The 17,959-nt window shown below is 38.6% G+C and overlaps 1 protein-coding gene across 3 annotated transcripts in view; it reads right to left on the bottom strand.

Moving 5' to 3' along the window:
- Positions 1 to 956: 956 nt before the first annotated feature.
- The window catches only part of PIK3CG (phosphatidylinositol-4,5-bisphosphate 3-kinase catalytic subunit gamma), a 36,882-nt gene continuing 19,879 nt past the window's right edge, over positions 957 to 17,959 (bottom strand). For all 3 annotated transcript variants that reach the window (XM_076328615.1, XM_076328609.1, XM_076328620.1), the window contains exons 7-11: positions 17,177 to 17,267; positions 12,922 to 13,052; positions 10,272 to 10,383; positions 8,181 to 8,338; positions 957 to 2,971 (exon numbers count right to left, since the gene is read on the bottom strand). In XM_076328615.1, coding sequence (XP_076184730.1) covers positions 2,690 to 2,971; positions 8,181 to 8,338; positions 10,272 to 10,383; positions 12,922 to 13,052; positions 17,177 to 17,267 — 774 coding nt within the window. In that variant the 3' untranslated portion in view covers positions 957 to 2,689. The remainder of the gene's footprint in view (positions 2,972 to 8,180; positions 8,339 to 10,271; positions 10,384 to 12,921; positions 13,053 to 17,176; positions 17,268 to 17,959) is intronic.

Below are 17,959 nucleotides of genomic sequence, written 5' to 3'. Positions count from 1 at the left end.
CGTGCCCACCTCCTCACCTGAAAAGCAATTCCACTCCACCTCGAAGCTGGACTGCCCCAAACCACATCTCTGCGTTGTTTTTCCTTCTGCCCGAAAACAGTCAGTAGTGGGTGGAGGCTTCCAGAGACACACGAAAGCCAACAGATAATCAGCCGTATGAATCCACAGCTATTTATAAGTGAAGTGCCGGTAAGCTGCCTAATAGCTTGTTCTGTAGGTAAAAAGGAGATTTGGCAGCTACTCTTGATCTCCCAGAAGTCAGGCTGGCAAACACCCAGCGCCCGATGCAGAGGGGGTGTTCAAAGGAAGACACAAGGCAGCTTAGCACTGCCCCAGGCAGCCCAAACGTAGGCTTCACGGGCAAGGAAAGCAATTAAAAAGTCTGCTAATTAGCTCAGCACAGAGGTGGTTCAGATGTCTGTAACAAACATTGCATACAATTCAATACAGCACATTGTAAACTGCTGATAAAAATCATCAGTTTAAGTTTAGTGTAGGACTAAACTGCTTTCCTCTGGGTGCAGATCTCTCGTAGACCTTTTTCTGCAAATGGAGGCTGCTTCAAGACTGCCATTTCCCTTGAAGTTGTGATTAGCATTTATTTCCCCATGCTGGAGTTAAATTTAGCAGTAGATTTACTTACTTTTTAAAACTAGGAACTTACTAAAATCTTCAGATTTTTCTTTATAGAACAAACCAGGAATGAATAAAGTGCTCTTAGAAAGTGGTAATATTCTATTCACATTTTATAATTATAATAATTCAAATTCTAAAACTGTAGACTATTAAAATTTAAGATATCTGACATCATACGGAGTTATTAGTATGGAACGAAAACAATTCCTCTGAGTGGGACTTTGAATACGATTTCTTACTGAGATTACATAGTCTTTAAGTAACTGGATAAAAAATACTTACGTGTATTTTGGGCTAAGCTGCTTATTCATGAATGATAATCAAATGAACATGTCAATTTATTTCAGATCTATAAAATACAAATCTAAAAATATCATTTTACAGACAATATTCACCATTTAGTTTACATTTTAGTATGGTCGTAAGCCTATCTTGCACAGAATAATAATGTAACAGAACAACAAAATATTCTACATTTTAACGTTTTAGATTTCCTTAACTAGAGTCTACCATATACATCAAAAATAGCCGTGCACAGTAACCAATTAAACATCTACATTTCAAGAATAGATTGGCTGTATCTCATAACTGAGACACCAATTACAGTACATTTATTAAAAATCCTTCAAGAATACACTCAGTAGTAACAGTGGTAGCAGTAGTTAAAATCTTACACAGTTCTGTGAAATGATCAAAGCAAATGATAACAGAATTAAAAAATCCAGTTAATCATTTATATGTAATGTAAAACCCATGTAACACTACGATGAAGGAAGAAATTACACAGGCACAAGTGCAAAAAAGCAATATTGTAAGCCATCTTCTCTCTTTGGTAAAAATCAATTAGCAGGAAGTATATCATAATAATTCAAGTCAAAGACTAATGCATGCTATATATTTTTTTCCTTTCCTACCATAGGCAGACTTGATGGTTTGCAGGCATCCTGCAGAAGGGAAGTTAAAATTCTACTTAACACTGCCCATTTTTTCCTCTTTTAAGTTTAAATATTGAAATTAAAGATAAGGATTTTTTTTCTTTCATAAATAGCTTTTCAGTAGTATAGTCTCTTAAGGAATTTAAAAATAAATAGCAAAATATACACAGTTTCAAAGATTACATTTAATTCCTTCTAGGTATACCCTGAAAATATATCACCAAAGAATAAATAACTTTGGGTTTCTCAAATATTTGGTAAAATGTCAATTACTCTTACACAAGGAGTTTTCTCTGAGGAATAAGGAAGTACCATTGCTTTTTCTACAAAACTTTTACTATACAGGTGGAATTTTAGTAACTTTACAGTAAGAATATAATCTGTAATATAATACGGACGTTCCCCATGAAAAAGTACAGTAAAAAAACCTTTCAAAGTTAAACCTGCAGAATTTCAGGTTCAAACCTGAGGAACTTCCAGGTAACAATGAAGTTCTCCTGGCAGGACAGTCAAGCTCAGTTGTCTATGTCAGGAGGCTACAATAATAGTAAGGTAATTTCCTCTAGTGGTAGAGCCAAAGCTCCAAAAAGGGCAAAGCGTTAAGGAAGTGACAAAAGAGAAGGATGTGGGTGAAGAACACTTGAGTGTAAGCCATCCTGAGAAAGAAGTGACTTGCCTACAGGGATTTCAATATAACCACAGATTTTAAATAGATTCTTCTGCTTTTTAAGGGCTTGACCCTCATGAACAATTAAGGTAATGTCATAGGGGATTTCTATTTGAATTTGCAGGTTATCATCTTACTCAAGCTCCTCCTTCATATTTATCTGAAATTATTACTAAAGAAAACAAGAAAAATGCAGGCCGCATCAGCAAAGCAACTAGTTACAAGAATCCAGCAACTTGAAGTGTCATTAGACATTAAAAAAAAAAAAAAAATCTTAACTGCAGGAAGACCTTCTGGAAGGGCAGAGCAAAAGTCCTTGCCTTTTTAGAAGATCCATTGAAGCTGCCAGCAAAGTAAAGGCAATTTTGACTGCTCATTTGTTCGGAATTCATAAATAACATGTAGATTCACTAACCTCCTATTCACACCCACAGGTAATTTACATAAAATATTAAGCAGAATGCTTTTCTACTCCTTGTTTGATTCCAAGCACAAGATGTAAAAACCAGTTAAATTGCACAGTCCAGCCCTTATCTCTGCAAACCTCTATCTGATCAAGAAAATGCTTTTTGGCATCTTCTTCGCTTTTCCCTACTGTCAGTGCCTCCCGGATATACTCAATATCCTCTTTGCTGGTTAATTGGGGCATTCCAGTCATTAGCATCATGGAGAACAGGATGATCAGCAGGTTTGTGTGGTGTCGAAGAGCTAAATAAGCCTTCACACATATGTCCTACAAGAGAGAAGAATTTTTTGTTAATTGATGAGGTGAACTGAGAGGGATGGTGTAGGAATTTCACAGGACTCTCATTAACCAATGCTATTCAATCACTCAAGTACATCAGAGAGAGGAGACCCAACAGAGCCGTTCACCTGAGCAGAAACGTGAAGCGAACTTCTGCATCCGTCGCTCAGTATTACTTCATTCATCACCACACCTTGGGGCAACAAGTACTGTTTTGGTGTACAAACTAAAGGCTCTTTTTAATAATATTATATTAATTACTAAAGCATAAAACCTTAGCTTCACCAAAATTTCAAATCAATTTCCGTGTCGTATCATCTCTTTCTGTGGCTGTTAAAAGAGACGGCAGTAATTCACGGTCTTCCTTTCCAGTTGGTATATTCCCATTTAAAGGCCATGGCTGGCAAGTGATATTGAATAAAGCAGCACCTCCAGGGGACTGTTCTTCATTTTATATATATGTCTATTAACTTTGCAGAGGTAACGGCTTATTTAATGGAGAAGATTTTTCAGGCTTGGTGTTCTGAGAAATTTTTCCAGCTGACAGCTCTAGTTTTCAGGCACTCTGCCTTGCTGTAGGACTTCTGTGTTTCTGTACTGTCATACTGGATTCCACAGATTTTTTTTTATAGCTTTTTCACTTCCATATGTAAGTAATTTGTGCTTAACAACATAACCTTTAGAAGAATGAAATTTCTGCAGCTTGGAAAAACACACAATGCTTTTTAAAAGAATATTTAATGCTAAGTGACTAATACATAAACTGAAATGATTATTTCTTATGTTAAATTTATTACTCATTTACTTTTAGAAATAACATCTTAAGGAAGACAATGCAACGAAGAAATCAATCATATATTAGAAAGTTAAATTGGGCCTGCAATGCAGTAATGTAAAAAGATGAAAAATATTTCCAAGAAGGTTGTTGCTATTAAAACCAAGGCTGAAGCAATGCTAATTTTTACCCAATTAAATATTCAATTTAAACTTTCCACAAATGTGTATGAATTTATTAAAAAAATATTAAGAAATCCAAATATTTTCACGTAAAGTTCCACCAACTCTCACCAGCCCCCTAGAACACCATTTATTTTTGACGAGGTGTATGTTTTTTTTCTTCCTTAGAAACAGTAAGAAGCGCACAAATAATCTTAACATCTATCACTGTTCACATCAGCAACACCAGGACAACCAACCAGACAGGTTAGGAAGATACTAAGGAAGGAAGATGATATGTTGAAGATCTGTCTGTAGGGGTTCTTTTTTCCTATTGCCTGGGCCCTTAAATCTTTCACTCTGTTTCCAAATAAATTCTCTCCTGAAATACGACCATACTTACGAACTCTAATGTTAGTATAGCTCTCGTGAAGCAGAAGATAAATTGCAATGGTCAAAGCACAATTTACAACAGAAAACACCATCGCCTTATCACAGGGATTAGTTTCTCTCCATGACAACAGGGGAAAAAAATAAAAAATAAAAAAAAGAAATTCTACTTATATATTTTCAACTTCAAACAGGGAAATCTTGTCACAAGAGTTAGTGTGTGTTTTGTTCCCCTTGAAAGAGATGAAAGCTCTTTATAGTTATATCAAAGAAGGTTTTACATTTCTCTATGGATGATGCATCTCACTACTGTGGGTGTCTGAGACAGAAAAACAATTATGCAGTCAAGAACCTGGCATCACTGCATTTCAAAGGCAGTCCTTCCAGGAATTCAAAAGATGTAAAAAAATCTGTATCTGCCTGTTAAAGTTATTTATTCAGACAGGAACTGAATGGAGTTCTGAATTAACATCTTCCAAGAAAACTAATTTTTACACTTCTGAGAGAGGCAGAGAGAACCAAAAATAACACATACGTATGTGTCAAGGATATGTAGATGTTTACCTTGGGATTAAGAAGAAAGCTGCTAACTGATCTAAAGCCATAGGCAAAATGAGAGGAGCTGAGGAGAAACCAAAATCCTGTTGTCGAACAGACAATAAAGAATAATTATTTTGAGAGCTTGAAACTGTCCTAAGTATTAGTATCCTAAAGGTCAGGCATTTTTATAATACAAAGTGTCCAAGTTCTGTTATATAGGCCATTCCTTCCCTGCACAGTATACTACAAATAAGTATTTTTCAATGATGAATTGTACACCCTTCTGCTTTCTGTCATCTTTATTGGACAATCAAATACATGAGATTTTGTAAACAAATGGTACAGAAGAATTTGATTAGTACTGAAAATACAGATCTCTGTATTATCAAGTCAGCAGAGTAATGAAAAATGAATGTATTAAATAAATTAAATATAATGAATAAAAATGCATTCAGAATTTAATGCAAAAACTAGCAAAGACAATTTTAGGCAAACTAATAATAGGTAGGTGGACAAAGCTCAAAAGACTACGAAGATCTTAGACGAGGCTCTCTCAAGGGTTTCTACAAGTAAGAAGTGAAAAAGTTGCATGTACATAGGAGTAAGAGGGTTGCATAGGTTTCAGCCAAAGGCTACAAAGGAAATGCCACCGCATATGACACTTGCAGCAAGAGAAATCTGGACAGTACTAAGGCAGCTGAAAAATTCATAGATGGAACAGAAAAATACTTGTCTTCTCAGATTAAGTCATGCTTAAATACATTTTTGCAATTAGGACAAAAGATCATAAAATACTGCTTCCTACTAAGCATTTCTGTGACGTCATTAATAACCTCTGGCCTCTAATTTTCATTAAACCATCATAAGAAACACAAACAAAAAGGGAAGCAAAATTTAGATTAGGAGCTAATAGGAATGAGCTTTATTGCTAGTTCCAGAAAAGTTGCGAGGCCACTGACAGCTTTAGAAGTTCTCTAACAACAAACTACACTCTGTTGCAGTGAACTTTGGTCAAAATTATTTGTCTAATTAACCTCCTCTGACACCTGCAATATGAGCTATGCCTAACACATCTGTATGGATTGTATCCAATAGGTGACAGAGAAATAAAATTTTTAAAGTAGATGTTTTAAAATATTAAAAACACCAAAGCCTGTAAAAAACAAAGGATTCCTCTGAAGTACCACCTATTTTAATATAGTTGAAGTACAAATTAATGAGAGATGCTCTTAAAAATTAATGAAGGATAAATGCTGAGACTCTTCCATTAATATATGAACGAGTCAGCAGGCACACTGAATGAATCCCTCAGTATTAGGAAACATGATGAAACCAGATGAAAAGTGAAGCTATAATTTTGTTTATTTTTGTACTCTGACCATATAATTAAAACATATATTTTTTACAGCAAAATACGTGATGCAGATCTTGCTCTGTATTACTATTTTACTTGTATGGAAGTATTTTAACTTTTTTTTAATTGGTCTTTGAGACAGAAAAGCCTTTTAATGCACTACCAGAATAGCAGTTTATAAACAGTATCTAATGCAGCAGAACTGTACATGAACTTACATTTTTTTGGTCAGTATTATTGTTATCTGTGCCTAAATCATCCCACTTAAAATGACCGGGTCACATAGCATGGTCACAGTTCACAAAGGTAAAGCACATAAATCACCCTTCATCTGGTTAATGACACTAGCGGAAATGACACTGGCACTATCACGGCATTCCTAAACTGTCTGCATTAGTGGGATGGTAGCAGTATTCAGAAATTCGTACCAGAGTAACAAAATAGGTGTTCAGTCAAACCTCGGACTCTATGATGAAAGCATGGCTTATTGAAGAGAGGCTAAGACCAAAATCACCTCTTACTGCTTTTGGTATTTGGGCTGCTGAAGCAAAGGTCAGATATTCTCTAAAAAGCTGGATGATCCATATATACTAACACAACATTACGTGACTGCAGACACTAACAGGTTGCTAGTCTTCCAATTCTCCATTAGCACACTTCCACATTTTCAGCTATTTTCTGCTTCCAGAACAGAGGTCTTCTATGAAATGACATACCCTAGAGTGGTGTTTCAGCCCCACACTTGCACATGGCTTACAGCTGCGGCAACAGCATCTTTCCTGTACGCAGCACAGCTCACAGGCTCCTCTGAAAGCATGGGCTCTGCGTTCCCCTCCCATAGCAAAACTCACCCTGCTCTTAAATCTTTTGAGCTACAAGCCCCCTTCAAAACACCTGCACTGTGATAAAGCTAGTCCTTGTGCAAAACAAAGACTCAAAAATCGCACCTGGTTCTTCAGTTATTTTCAGAAGTCTGGGCTCAAGGATGACAATTGCCTTGTTACTTGCTGTACAGTCATGTATACGTTCAAAGGGACATATTCACTGTCCAACAATAAGAACCTCAATTAGGTACTCAGGTTAGAAAACCAGACTCCTTACCAGAATGGAGAGACTAGTTCATTCACAGGGAATCCAGAACATCTAAGTTAGGCTTTGCTTTGACTCACACTCTGGAGGAGACTTTTTCTTTTGATATTATAGGAAACCTGCTTTCTAAATCAGGGACTTTTTAAAGTCCCTAAAGATGAGCACAGGAGTAACACCCCAGACATCCATTTACTTCCGCTCAGCTGTGCTCTCAGCCATTTCATAAAACATACTAAACAGCATTTTGCTTTGCTCCCTCCTTCCCCAGGTCCTACAGAAGCTTGAAAAATCAGAACTGTTTCGGAGGGGCTCAATTTCAAATAGAAGCTGCAGTAGAATAGATTTTTAACACCATTCTTTTCTTTCAGAGCGTTAAGTCCATCCACTTCACAAAACCAGAATCTGACATAGCTTCGGGTCACTGCAGATTTCTACTCAGATGCAGTAGTCCGAGCCCCAGAACACGAGGGCAGAATCAGGAGGGAATAACACTGGCAAGGCCAGCTGAGGAATGCCTCGCGCCTGCTCATACTACACAGAAGGCTCTGCTTTGCGCTATGAGTGTCCTCTAACTGCATGAATACTGAAGCCCTCTGCAAAGTATTTTCAATCAAGACAAGAAGCAAAGAAAGGACTGCCTATCTGGTCTGCTGCTAACTGAAGCTTTTCAGTGTGGCTTTGTGGATCTTTGAATTCTAGTCCCCATAATCCTACAGATAATTTTTGGTCTTAATTGGGCCTAAAATATCCCGGAATTGTATTATGATTCAGTAAATTTTATTAATGTAATACCCAGGAGCCTAGACCTTTGAAAAGTAAGGCACTAATGTTCATTTCAGAGGGTAAAAAACATTGCTTAATTGATTTGCAGCTAGATATTCACTCTACCTGAAATTTATGGAAATGGAGACTTGTCTTCTTTCCAGAAGTCCCCATGACAAACAGAAAATCCGGAGTCAGCACAAAAGGAACTCTTTCCTTATTAATTCCAAGGAAGCTTTTATAATTCCCAAGAATATGGCCAAAATCAATATGGAAAAGGTTACCTTCATAAAGAGAAGAATTCACAGTTAGGCTCAAATACAATAAACTGCCATGAACACTTACTTCTATTCACAATAATTCAAAACCTCTTTTTTGGGGTATATATTATCACTCTTTAGTTCAGCAGAAAAGACTATTTCTCTCTTTTTTTTTTAAATATATAATTCTGTCCTCTTGGCAAAGTTACTTTTTATTTATCTTTGGCAGTTGTTAAAAACCTGGCAGAACTGCTGTATTTTCTAAACATACACTCACAGCTTTTCAAAAATCAACCAAGGAAAGCTTGTGCCTCAGATCCGTAACAATCAGCTCCCAGCACACCACTACATGGAAGAGGCTTGTGGATTATGTTTCAAATGCCCATGGGATTCTGGTGCTATCCAGCTCCTTGGCTAATGTCATTTACTAGAACATGCTTCTTCCTCACAGACCTGCATTACCAATTTCTAAACCACCCTGTACTGTGCAGAGTAAGTTTGCATTGTCACCCTTTGGATAACTTTGAAATTGTAGTAGGGTATCAGTTCCCAGGAAAGCGATGAAAAACTCCCCTTTCTAAGGATCACTACATCTACAGGACTGGAGTGTGCTGCTGCTCTTCAGATTACTTTATTACCTTCACTGGCAGACAAGATGTAAGGATAAAAGAGTATGGTTACTTAAAAACATAGATTTGTAATAGTGGTACATGTATAAAAAAAAGATAAAACATCAAATGATGTAAGATGATATGTAAGATGATACTTAACAGTGGTCGGTAGGTGGAACATCCTTAGTCATTCCAGCATTTCAGCCAGTTTCCAAGTCCTCCCAACCTCTCTGCAGACCTCTCAGACTGACATCCTTCTGGCTTGTTGCTCCCATTAAAGACTCTAAGGCAAATCTCCTCCTGACCACAACAGAATAACATTTCTTTCTCTGTCTCCCTTTCTACTGATCTGTCCCTCATTTTCTTCCAATGGGCACTAACATTGCTTTATATTATATAGAATGTTGAAATTAAAGCATTTCTTTGTCTTCTTTTCCTCAAGGACTTCTGGTGAACTTTTTTACTGTAGTCTTCAATTAGTTCATTTCTGCCTTCTGGGTACTTCTTCTCTCTAGCCTTCAACTGATAAAACTTTAACTATAATATGATTAATATTAAATATACAGCCTTCTAACTAAGCCCAAAAGTATTTTCTGTCTCTTAGCATTATGTAAAGACTAATTATGAAGCAAGAGGATCATGAAACTGGAAGTGAGTTTCTTAGACCAAATAAAACTCCTCCATATGTACTGCTTATTCTGGGGTCCTTTCTGGGGCTTCCATAGGTAAGTAAAATTAGGGATGAAGCAATGTGCAGCTACAGAAATAATTTCACAAAGTTTGTAATACAAAAAAATTACGGTTCTTTCAGGAGGATTGCAACCATCCCACAGACTTCAGTAGCAAACCCAATACGCTCCATGTACACTTATTTTCTAGGATTTTCTACAAAGGTATATAAAGCAGTTATGTTCCTCAGAAGTGAAAATAGTCCAGTAGCATCTGCATTCTGACACAGATACGGTTCCACTGAGTACTGTCAGAACCATATCCACACTTCAGACAGGTGAACAGCTGTCTGCTTTTTAAAGTTTTTTGGCTTTTAGATCTTAGATCTAGACACTAAAAAAATACATTTTACATTCCTCATGACTTAGTTTGTAACAAACTCATTCTTGGAAAAGAATGGCATTATTCATGATAAATATCTAGAGCCTATATGAAGGCCAACAGGGGTGACAATACATTTCAATGTCAGAGGAGGACCTGAACTTGGAAGCAATGCTGACAGAACTGGATTGTGTCTCTTCATTCATTGTTAAATGCATTATTTATTAAAATGAAAGATAAATCTAGTGAAGTATAGACAGTCCCCACTTCTATGAAATTCTAAAAAAGTAACTCACCTGTTTCTGTAATCATAATGTTGTCATTGTGCCTGTCTCCTATTCCAAGTACAAAGGTTGCCACACAGTATCCAGCACAAGAATAAACAAATCTTTCCACAGCTGCCTGAAACTAAAAATAAATCTTAGAGATGTTAAATGCTTCAATGCTAGAAACTAAATTCAGTCATTCTCAAAGTCATATGCCTTTCTGTCAACATGTGCCTATCAACAGTTAGACAAAGTGCCTTATAAAATACACCGTTGCACAGCAGAGGTTAAGATCACAGCCCTGCATGGCACTCACTGTACTGTGCGAGCAGGCTCTATCCCTTAGCACAAGTAAAATAAGCATACAGTTGTCCACACTTTCTGAGAAAAAAAGCTGGCAGAAAGCTCTAGTAAGTCAGTGGACCTACCTAAGCAAAGGAGTTGTGAGTACCCAAACCTGTATTAAAATCCTCTAAAACCACACTGCCTTTCAGTGTTCTGAGATGTCCTTTCAATCTGCTCTTCATGTATCACTGCTAAATACCACTGACAAAGGAGTCATTTCTAAAGCATCTTGTTTCTCAGGAGCTCGGCTGCCAGCTGGATGCTAAAGGCTCTTTCACAGACACCCGTGGATGAGTACAGGGAAAATGAATGGATTTTTCAAACTCACGTAAGTAACACAAACACAACCGTATGGGCTCTGTGCTCCTTTTGCCAGAGCGAAAAATTGGGTCAAAGAACTTCAGCGACAAGCAAGTCCTAACATTGTAATAGCTTCAGCAGGAAACAAAGCTGATCTAGCTAACAAAAGAGCTGTGGATTTCCAGGAAGCACAGGCTTACGCAGATGACAACAGCTTGCTGTTCATGGAGACCTCTGCCAAAACATCTATGAATGTAAATGAAATATTCGTGGCAATTGCAAAAAAATTGCCCAAGAATGAACCACAGAATGCAGGAGCCAACTCTGCCAGAGGAAGAGGAGTAGACCTTACTGAAACCACGCAACCACCCAACAGTCAATGCTGTAGTAACTACAACATCAATTGCTTTAAACTGTTCTGAATATTCTGCTTCCTAACTGTTAATAACCATGGAATTGGAGTGCTTAACCTGGCCCAGTACAGCTTCCAAACAGTGAAGAGACTTATGATAATAGTCAAGTTCATGATACAGAGGGGTTTTTTGACCTAAAATTTTAACATGCATGTATCCACCACTGGCTGTAATGTTTCAGCAGTAGAGGAGAGATGGAAGCAGAATAAACTTCCTTCAGTTGAAAGGTTTTAAAAATCGCTTAGTATTAGGGGTGTAGAAGAACTACTTTCTGTGGACCTAATTGGCCAGTTCCTGTAGCCTCAATACTGATTACTGTTATAATAAATAGAATTGGGACTTTTCATAATTCTCAATTGTGCTTTAAAACCTTTTTAGAAACAGGGTCTAAAAATTACTTATTCACAGTACTGATGCAACCAGTTGTTTCTGCAGGTATCTACTGTTTAGATATACATTCCATAGTTTAATAATTTAATTACAAATAATACTTGCATTAACAATTTTGAGAACCGTATGCTTGCAGGAAAGTGGAGTTTTAGTTGGTACACTGTATGTAAATTATATCAACCCAGTTAGTTATCTAAAGGAATTAGTGATAAATAAAGTTTAACTTCATTTCTAATCTGTTCAGAGGGTACAGACCAGTATATTCAACTTTACGACTTAGGATTTTTTTTTCCTCTACAAACTGTAAGAGCTCTTCAAGTAAAACCACAACAAACTTGGAATTTAAAAAATAAAATTTAAAAAAAAAAAGGACAGGCTGGATCAATGGGCTGAGGCCAATTGTATGAGGTTCAACAAGGCTAAATGTTGGATCCTGCACTTGGGCCACAACAACCCCATGCAACACTACAGGCTTGGGCAAGAGTGGCTGGAAAGCTGCCTGGCGGAAAAGGACCCAAGAGTGTTGGTCAACAGCTGGCTGAACATGAGCTGGCAGTGTGCCCAGGTGGCCAAGAAGGCCAGTAGCATCCTGGCTTGTATCAGAAATAGTGTGGCCAGCAGGACTAGGGCAGTGATTGTCCCCCCTGTACTTGGCACTGTGAGGCTGCACCTCAAATACTGTGTTCAGTTTTGGGCCCCTCACTACAAGAAGGACATTGAGGTGCTGGAGCGTGTCCAAAGAGCAACAAAGCTGGTAAAGGGTCTGGAGCACAAGTCCTGTGAGGAGCGGCTGAGGGAACTGGGGTTGTTTAGCCTGGAGAAAAGGAGGCTCAGGGGAGACCTTACCGCGCTTTACAACTACCTGAAAGGAGGCTGTAGTGAGGTGGGTGTCGGTCTCTTCTCCCAAGTAATAAGTGATAGGACGAGAGGAAATGGCCTCAAGTTGTGCCAGGGGAGGTTTAGATTGGATATTAGGAAAAATTTCTTCACCGAAACGGTTGTCAAGCACTGGAACAGGCTGCCCAGGGAAGTGGTTGAGTCACCATCCCTGGAGGTATTTAAAAGACATGTAGATGTGGCACTAAGGGACATGCTTTAGTGGTGGACTTGGCAGTGCTAGGTTAACGGTTGGACTTGATGATCTTAAAGGTCTTTTCCAACCTAAACGATTCTATGATTCTAAATTAGTAGGGCGCATTTGAAAATCCTACTTAAAAATTCAAAGAACTCACCTTCTCTTCAATCATGCATCTTTCCTTGAGCCACTGGTTTAGTATTTCATCCTTAAATGCACCAGTGTTGCCAACGGTACTCTGCTGAATTTTGGCAATTGTTGTAGCATCTTTCACAATTTCAATCATTCCTAGAGAAAACAAGGAAGAAGTTAGAAGAAGTTACTAAATTTATACCAAAGCATATTAAAAATATGCAAAATTAAATTTAAAACTGTGTTTTTTAAATCAACTACAGAACTTCACAGGTTGTGAGCAGAAATTCATTTTACAAGCAACAGTGGTTCTTGTTCATTCCCAGCTGACACCAGCCAGAGCTCGTAACTAGCCTGGCATCCTAAACTCCTCCACGAGAATGTAAAACCTTTTAAAATGGGAAGAATCACATGACGAGTGGGGACCCTCTGCATAAGGCTCTTCCCAAGGAGAGGAACTACCTCCTGTCCTGATCCCCTGCAGAAGCCCAGGTACCATTCACATTCCCACCAGCTTCTCTCCAACTTCAGAAATTTGAGGAGCTGAAGAGAAGCTGCAGTGTTGCAGCAGCCTAGGGATGCAAGTGTTGCCAGAGCTGTGGCAGAGGAACAGAGCTGGCCCTCCTGCAGTAAATCCAATTTAAGCTTAAGTGTGCACGTGCACAGAAAGATTCAGAAATACCAGTATACAGTGAGGTATAGCAGTGCGATTGCTGGTGGAAAGCTCTGGCTGTTGGGGCCAGAGGTTGGTCCCTAAACTGAATAGATCCTCACAAAGGCAAATCATCACATCACAGCAATATGGTGCAGAAACAAGGACTTGTACTGTTCATACTAACATGGCATGCGATGAAGGGGAAGCTAGAGAGAAAAGCAGAAACAGAGGCTGCAACACAACTCTGCACTGTAGCCAAGATTAGCAAATGCAGTCTGCCCTTGTACTGGGCATGCCGGTATGAAGGAAGGTCAGATTTTAGTTGAACTTATTTGGTAACTGGAAATATTATATTTTCTTCCTCTGGTTCAAGTTCAACAGCGTCTTCTAGGTAAAAGCCTGGCTTCAGCTCCAGCTCAAAGATAAGCAGCAAACAAAAATATCCCTTTCTCCCCAAAGTGATTCAAAGCAGTTTCTGATTTGGTTTCAGTTTGACTCTCTGAAATGGATGAATTTCTATCTATTCACAGTCCTACCCTTTTGCAATTACTGAATTATGTGCAAATTTTTCAGTAACAGAATAACAACGCAGTAATCTCTTCCTGCCCCTGCCTTCCACACATGGCTGAATTCATGGCTGAATACCCCCTGGAGATATTTCTTCTGTTTTGACAGTGGCCTGGATTTGTTTGTAATAGAACTGTTGTGGAAATACGACCTCCAAAACCCACCACCAACACCACCAAATTAAAAAGCTCTGCATTTTGGTCTGTGCTTGTCAAGCTGTTGTCTTCCTCCTGGGAGTGAGCTCCAGATCACATTCCAGCTGTTGAAAAGGCTTCCCCTGCCTGTGCTCACAAATCTCCCTCTACCGGCCAACAGGTCCTTGATTCCAGGGGAGCGGAGCTGTTGCAGGAGGCATCTTCTGCTTCCCCTTGCATTTAAAACTTCTCCTAGCATAGCTATGTTGATTAGCAGTGTGAAAAGTCCCCAGATTTTAAAGCAGCTGCTAATGAAAACCCTTTACTGATCATTCTCCACTGCACTGCCAAAAGGGTGGTATAAAACCAACACAGAATGTTGTGCAGCTTATTCTGCCCAAGTAAATACTTTAAAGGTATCGTGGTAAAAAAAGTTATCTGCTGGAATAGTATAGCTCTACTGGCAAATCCTTCTAAATAGACATGCCTCTTGGTAGGTTAGTCCTACCAAGGACTACTGAAGTTAGGCTTCAGTAACTGGGATAAAGGATCTCAGCTGGGCTGTATTCAATTGGGAGGAAGCGCAGCAGTAAATGCACTATGCTATGTGCTTCTGGGGATCTGCGGTACTCAAGCAGGTGACTCTAACATTAAGTGCCAGCTTGAACTTCTTAAATTTGGCAGTGATGCAGCATAGTAAGTAGTGATAATTGCCTCGCAGAGCTGGGAACATATGGCCATATCAAAGGGAGAGAGAATAGGGTATGATCTTTTACCAGCGATACATAGAAGAGAAAGTTGCTCCTACAGAGGTCTATTTGGCAACAGCAGTGGGGAGGACGGATGTTTCCAAAATCCCAAACTGCATTGAATGCATATGTCTTCAACAGACTGAGAAAGCTCTACACAGGAGGGGATGCCAGCCCCAGGTGTAAGACACCTGGCTGTTTCCCTGTGCTCAGTGTAGAATGGGGTACTGTCCTTGTCTCAATACACAGAAACTGCCCCAAGTTCCATGGAAATACTAAGAGGGAGGGAAGAAGATGCTTGGAAGAAGGCCACATAAGAATATTGTGAAAGCATATTTGCATGCTGCTGCTCTTTGGTTTTGTTCCAAACAAGCAGTAGCTCTATGTCAAAGTGTCCCACACAGGGTATTACTAATTTAGGCTGCAGGTATTCTCAGCAAACTGAACAGGAGTCTTTATGTGATTAACCATGCCCCTACTGTGGTGCTGAAAGGATGCTAAATCCTTACATCTCCCCCATGTGTATAGGAAAATAAACAATTATTTCCTTGAGATAAAAAAATGGGAAGTCAATTAAGAATTCATGAAAGAATAATGGTCTGTAACTTGAATATAAGAATGCTAGGATCACTGGCAGAATTCCTCCACCTTCCTCCATTATTTCAATATATTACATTGTCTTAAGATGCTTTTAAACAAAATTAAATTAAATCCTAAAAATCTCTCTAAAAATTAGGTTTGTTATACCATACCTAAAGAAGAGGAAAAAACCCAACCCTCCTTATATTTACAGTTAGTTAGTATTTTGGTATATAATGTTCCATTTCCTTTATTATTAGAATTCCATCAATACAATTTATTTAATTTTAAAACATTTAATTAGGAGAAAGGAAACTCTTTTGTGTCACACTACCAAGTATTTTATCAGTGAGTTTGGGTTTTTTGCATTGCTGAGATACCTTGAAGTCAAAAGAAAGGATGATAAAAATTTTATGTGGCAATGGATTTTAGAGAGGAAGTACATTACAGATATATACTAAAAAGAGTTCTTAATTCTACTGGGACTCAGTTCATTATTCTTCGATCCATAAAGCAAAATATATTGCTGAAAAAGAAAGAACTAAAAAGCTGGAGATCATGGGAGACACATAGCAATATGTGTATTATCATTATTTTATCAATCCATGCAGTTACTATCATACTGCCAGCTACACTGATGACAGGAATTAACAAACTTGCTGATTTTTACACATGTTCAAGCTTTAAGAAAATGGCAGAGCTGTACCTGCTAATCTGTCTCACTGACACACTGTTTATACCAGCCAAAGCATTTTTTTCCACACAATAGCTTCACTTGGGCATGGCCAATTTTTCTGCACTGAGGCAGCTTTCCTCCAGCCAATCGTTCAAGAACTGCCCAGCAAAATTGACTCTACAGTCAATTCTGTATTATCTGGATACTAGGAAACTGTGCAATGTGGATGTGCTAGGGTACATAATATATGCAAATCCAACCACAAAGAGTCAGTTTGGAGCCATCAGGATGTATAAATTATACATCAGTTTGGCATTTCTGGATGTAACTGGACTCTTCCAGAGCTGATCAGGTTGCTCTACACACCATCAAGCAGTTCACCAGAAGCTTTGTAAGCAACTACTTGATTTCTCCCACCATGAATTCTGGAAAATAGATCATCTGTACTGCAGGAACTAATGCGCACTGAGAAATATTGCCTGAGCATCCTGTTGAGTAATGCCGTTGCTTCTATGTAGTATAGGGTATGAAGCTTTAGGTCAGGAAAAAAACATAAATGTTTTGCTATTTTAACTCTTTTCTCTATTTTATTCTTATCAACACATTAAAACACATCTTGAATAAGTCACTCACTTTCACCGCTTTTTCATACCAAATATTGTTATTAAACAAAAACTTGCAGCAGGACCCAAACAGTTGGACTTGCAAAGGAATCACAGTTAAGCTAGTGCAGCAGCTGAAGGATACCCATCAGAAGGGGAGAAACCATTGCTAAGATGCAGCTGAAGACTGCTCACAGAAAGTGTAATAAACTGCTATTTATCTCAGGACCACAGTGCATACTAGAACAGTTCTCCTACATGCAACTTCTGTAACTATGGTATTTTGAATTTCTAATCATGGTAAGTGTGATCACATACCTATTTTGTTCCCTGTAGAAATACAACCATATGGTAACAAACAGAGGTCCAAGGATTCTGCTTCCCAAATGGATTCCATAATTCGAAGAATCTAGTAAAACCAAATGTATATGCTAAGTTATTTCAAATTATTTGGACATTACTTATTACTCACACAAATAACACTACCCAGACTTCTGAGATGGGGCTAAATTTACTTGTTTATTTGTGCTGGTTTTGGCTGGGATAGAGTTAATTTTCTTCATAGTAGCTAGTATGGGGCTATGTTTTGGATTTGTGCTGAAAACAGTGTTGGTAACACAGGGATGTTTTCATTATTGCTGAGCAGTGCTTACACACAGTCAAGGCCTTTTCTGCTTCTCACCCCACTCCACCAGTGAGTAGACTGGGGGTGCACAAGAATCTGGGAGTGGACACAGCCGGGACAGCTGACCCCAACTGACCAGAGGGATATTCCACACCATATGACGTCATGCTCAGCATATAAAGATGGGTGAAGAAGAAGGAAGGGGGGGACGTTCGGAGTGATGGCGTTTGTCTTCCCAAGTAACCGTTACGCGTGATGGAGCCCTGCTTTCCTGGAGATGGCTGAACACCTGCCTGCCGATGGGAACTAGTAAATGAATTCCTTGTTTTGCTTTGCTTGCGTGCATGGCTTTTGCTTTACCTGTTAAACTGTCTTTATCTCAACCCACAAGTTTTCTCACTTTTACTCTTCCAAAATTCTCCCCCATCCCACCAAGGGGGAGTGAGCAAGCAGCTGTGTGGGGCTTAGTTGCCGGC

The sequence above is a fragment of the Aptenodytes patagonicus genome, chromosome 1 (genome assembly GCF_965638725.1).
Source record: "Aptenodytes patagonicus chromosome 1, bAptPat1.pri.cur, whole genome shotgun sequence".
Taxonomy (NCBI): domain Eukaryota; kingdom Metazoa; phylum Chordata; class Aves; order Sphenisciformes; family Spheniscidae; genus Aptenodytes; species Aptenodytes patagonicus.
This window is presented reverse-complemented; position numbering and strand designations above follow the sequence as displayed.